At 38.1% G+C, this 5189-nt stretch overlaps 1 protein-coding gene across 1 annotated transcript; it reads right to left on the minus strand.

Moving 5' to 3' along the window:
• Positions 1-3008: 3008 nt before the first annotated feature.
• PDHA2 (pyruvate dehydrogenase E1 subunit alpha 2) lies at positions 3009-4184 on the minus strand (the record flags this gene model as incomplete). Its single annotated transcript, XM_079153107.1, has 2 exons — positions 3009-3578; positions 3672-4184. 2 exons carry the CDS (start codon positions 4182-4184, stop codon positions 3009-3011), a joined length of 1083 nt encoding a protein of 360 aa, XP_079009233.1.
• Positions 4185-5189: the final 1005 nt, after the last annotated feature.

The raw sequence follows: 5189 nt of genomic DNA on the forward strand, positions 1-5189 counted from the left end.
ATTTCATTCTTCTTTATGGCTGATTAATACTTCAATCATATTTTAACACTTTTCCACTTAATGTGATTGAAAGAGAGAATACCATAAGAGATATGCCTCAGCCAGTGCCTTAAAAATTTCTAATGTCTTTGTGATTAAAAAATTGAACTTTGTCTCAGTACTACTACCTAAAAATGTAGGGGAAAATAACAATAACTACCACTTGATAAATGGATAAACAAGGTGGAGTGTAATTCAGCCATGAAACAAGAATATAGTACTGTTACATTCTACGGCATGGATGAAACTTGAAAACATTATAGTAGCTAGGTATATAGGACCACATATTGTATGATTTATATGAAATGTCCAAGCTAGGCAAATCCAGAGAGCAGATTTGTAATTTCTAAGGAAACAGAAGTGACTGAAAATGGGCATGGATGTTCTCTTTGAGGTGATGAAAATATTCTGGAAATAGCAGTGATGGTTACATAGCCTTGTGAGGATACTAAACCCACTAAATTGTACACTTTTAGAACAGTGAATTCTTTGTGTGCAAGTCATATTTTGATTTTAAAAAGTTCTTCCTTACAAACTATCAGGTTAAATTTTAGTAATAATATGCTGTCTTTGGTACACTAGATGGGAAGACAAGATATATCCACTTATTTTAAATAAATTCGAATGCATCTGAGTGTTCCCTTTATATACCTTTTTTAGCCTGCTTTGTTCCTCACTCCATTCTACACATATGCAGTCTATTTTTATACAGAATCATACAATTTAAGACATTAGGAACTCTTTATTCTCTCACATGTCCTCACATTGTTGCAGCAATGAAATTCTTATGACTATCATGGCTTATTTAGATCTTATAATATGTGGATAAAACAGATTGAATAGTGTAGTACTATAGACAGGAAGTAGAATACACCTGCTGGATTTCTACACTTCTCTGGTTGACAGCTTGATAAATGATAGCTATTATTAGTTAATTGAAGACAACAGGTTTGAGTAGTTTTTCAGATTAGTTTTTTTTTTCCATAGTTATGGGATTACACACAACCAATGACATGATTATAGCAGTTACTGAAAGTCCACATAGAAGTCGGAACATGTTTTGATGTTGAATACTCCTGTCCTAATGGAACTTGATAATATAGATTGTGACAAAGTTACTTTATTTCTCTAATGTAGTAAGATTTGTATTTTTTCCCGAAATGAAGTCCAATATCTGTATATCTTGATTTATTGATGTTTCCATTTGTTATCAATTATTTCTATCTTAAATTTTGCTGGCATCAAAAGAATACATTATGTAAACAAACTTTTAAAATGATTTCTGTATATCATATATGTAAAATGGCTTTAATTGAGCAGTTTATCTTCCACTTGAAAGCTTATGGAAATATCAGCATACCAAAATAAAAAGAATGTCATTAGAATAATGGATTTATTATTTTGAATATTTTATAAAAATCCTCTTGTTTCTAAAGTGGGGATTCAATTGAAGTCTCTGATTTGCAGCTGCAATATTCTAACCAAAACATGTTAATTGGTGGTATCACTCATTTATAAAATATGATGCTGATCTCTGTTTTTTTGAATTGGAATGTGGAGGCTACCTTAGTTGTTTAAACCTGTTTGGTGGAGATTATAGAGATAATGCCTGTGCATATGTGTACAAATATTTAGGCTCTCAAATCTCGGAGCTTTCGGCTTCCTATTAAAGTTATTAGAATCAAGTTCTATTTCTAGAAGTAAGTACTGTTTGGTAAAGAAAAAGGTTTAACCTATATCTGATTCTTTTGGTATGTTCCACAACTGTTTGTTAAATCATTAAAGAATTCACATTCCTGGTTCTGGTAAACTCTATCTCAGAGGAATAAGGTATGCCAGACATCAAATTCAGTAAGATTTTAGGTCATTAGTCAAATATAACCAAGTAAAACTTTTCACCAAGTCATGACTTGCTAATTGATATGGCGTTGGCCTAAAGAGAAGGCTGAGCCTTTATGATCCAAGTTAGATTTTCCTTTGGAAAAAATAATCTATTTAAAAGACAGTAAATAGTTAATTACATAGTGAACAGTCAATAACTATAATAAAAGGCAAGGCAAGATTTACTTTTATTTTTGTATTAATGTCATCCCCTCTGTTTAACTCCTTTGATGTCCCATCTTTATATTTTCATTTTTCAGTCTGAAATTATCAGGATGTCTCCTTTAAATCTAGAACACACAATGGTATGAAAAGACTGTCAAATAAGAGTACCTTTAACATGAAGACTAAAAGAAAATGCAATTTTCTCTAGTTTTTGGTTTATTTTTTTCTTTAAATTAGTACATTAAAAATGTAACAGAATATATGTAAAAAAAGTGTTTGTTCCCATTCCCTGCCCCATTAAATATGTTTCACTGTAAAATAACAAAACAAAACAAAGACACACACACACACACACACACACACACACACACACATTGTTAACAAGCTTCAGCACCAATATTACATGTGCATGCTTGCTATGTTAATAGTGTCAGTTATTGGTTAATTCAAGTAAACTCTTGCAAGTGGCAGAGCAGGAGAGGTTCTGAGTGGCTTGAAGTGATCCCCCTAACTCAGCATAGTGACTTTACACACAGTCATGAGGGAGCAGAAATCAAAGAACAATTTTTCCTTTAAATAAAAGTGTTTATTAAAATAATAGAAAGCTATTCAAATAAAGCCAATTAAATAAAACTATTACCAAATAATTTGTGATGTCAATCCTCTATTTTTTCCTATTTTAGGCCTGTATAAATTCAAGATAATCTAAGATTTACCATACAGTATGTTTTAATGCAATAATATACAAATTGAATTTTCCTTTTCGTTGAATATCTTTTAGTCTCATAATCTGTTAATCTCTTAATGAAAGTTTACAAAACGTTTCTTTTATAGTTTTTATTCTTTTTTAGCAAAGTTGAGAACACAGGTTCTTAATCATGAGTGCTTCATTAGAAGATTACCAATTTTACATATAGTCTCCTTTAACTGATGGACTTAAACTTGATCCACTGATTCGGACCACGAACTTCAAAAGGTGGATTATTGTTATAAAGATGAAAACCTAATTCATGCAAAGGTGGTTCCGGATCAGTTGTAGCAAACTGGGCTGCCTCCTCAACTTCTTTCTTCACATTAGCCTCGATTTCCATTAATTCGTCAATACAGGTGAGCTGCTTGCTTAGCATTCTCTCTCGGAGAAGCATAATAGGATCGCTCTTACTTCTTACATCCTGAACTTCTTTCCGTGTGCGGTAACTGAGTCCCGGATCACTCATGCTATGTCCATGATAGCGGTAGGTCTGCAACTCCATCAATATAGGCCCCTTTCCAGATCTACAGTAGTCAGCAACAAACTTTGTCGCCTCCCGAACACATAGAATGTCCATCCCATCTACCCGCAGCCCAGGGATAAAATTGCCTCTCTTGTAATATTCCGTGTTGGCTGATGATCTCTCGATAGCTGTCCCCATTCCATAGAGGTTATTCTCACAGATGAAAACACAAGGTAATTTCCACAAGGCTGCCATGTTGTGTGCTTCTGCTATCTGGCCCTGATTAGCAGCACCATCCCCATATAAAGTCAAACAGATCTCATTACTTCCCATATATTTACAGGCCAGGGCTATACCAGCTCCCAGGGGCACCTGCGCCCCCACAATGCCGTTGCCCCCGTAGAACCTATTGGTATACATGTGCATCGAGCCTCCCTTTCCTTTGGCACAGCCTCCTCTTCGACCTGTCAGCTCTGCCAGAATGGATCTGACGGAAAGTCCCCGGGTATAGCCGATGCCATGAGCCCGATAGGACGTGATGACATGATCCGAGGGCTTTATTCCCGCCTCAAGCCCCACGTAGCAAGCTTCCTGACCATCACACAAGTGACAGAAACCGCGAATGAATTTCTGTTTGTACAGCTGATCGGCCTTCAGTTCCATGCGGCGCACCATCTGCATCATCCTGTAGTACTTGATCCCATCCTCCCTGGTGAGGACCGTCGCGACAGGGGGACCCTTTTCCAACAGGTAAAGATCGCAGCTCTTCATTTCAAACGTAGCCTTGTTTGAAAAGTTACAGGACGACAGCAGCACTCTGCGAGCCGGCTTCTGGGCGACCACCGACAGCACGCGGGACACGGCGGCGGCCAGCATCTTCCTCATGGAGCAGGGCTGGCTGCGCGCCGCGGCTCCCCACCAGCCCGGCTGGTGGGCTGGCTGGCTGGCTGGCGGGCGGGGTTGGGTCTCCTTCCAGGCCGAACGTACGCGGCGCCACAATCACCGCGCGAATTCCGCGGGGACCGAGGCTTGTGCCCCGCTGGGCTGCGGGCGCTGATTGCATCGTGCAGTTCCGTGCAACTGTAAAATACAGACAGAGGTCGCTTCTTCTGCTAGAAGACTGGGCCGAAGGACGCCGATGCTCATTATCACCACCTTCGTAGTTAAACGGGCATCTCAGTCCCTCCTCCCTGCTCAACTCCACAGCGTCCAGCATTGCTCCTTCAACTTTCCCTTCGTGGATGAATGTTCAAGAGGGACAAATTCCATCCCTAAGGCACACAAGAGGGTGGATCAAAAATCTATCATCTTACCAAGACTTCTCTAAAGTCTTGTTTTTGATGTTTAAAATACACGTGAATATTTTCCCTACTCCATAATGTGCCATACATATTTTAATTAAAGGCCATAAATTAGTAGTGGTTGAATCCACTCTTTTTCAATATAAACTAAAAAATCCTTTGTAAAGAAAAGTTAGTGCTCCTAAAGAATATGCCACATATACCCCAAGGCTTCTAACACCTGCCTCACCTCGGGGAGGAGGGAGGAGGAAGGAGGGTGCACAAACCTCAACCTGAAAATAAGGAACTAATCCCAATAACAAACTTTGCCTAGTCTAGGAAGAACAGAGGCAGGGTTGAGATGCAGACTCTGGTAAAATTTATGCTGCACCCACCCTCAACACCTTTCTTTACCTTTTTAGGAATTCTGAAACCTTTTCAGTTTTATACCTATTTTTTTTTCTTTCTACTATCTTTTTGTTGTTTTTTGAGGATTTTTTTTCTATTAAAATATACCTCAAACAAGTTCCCATGGATTTGGTGTCTTTGTTTTTTGGGTGTTTGGTTGATTGGGTTTTGTTTTTGTCTTTATTTTTCCTCACAGTTATGA

Source organism: Sciurus vulgaris, assembly GCF_902686455.1.
Source record: "Sciurus vulgaris genome assembly, chromosome: 9".
NCBI lineage: Eukaryota > Metazoa > Chordata > Mammalia > Rodentia > Sciuridae > Sciurus > Sciurus vulgaris.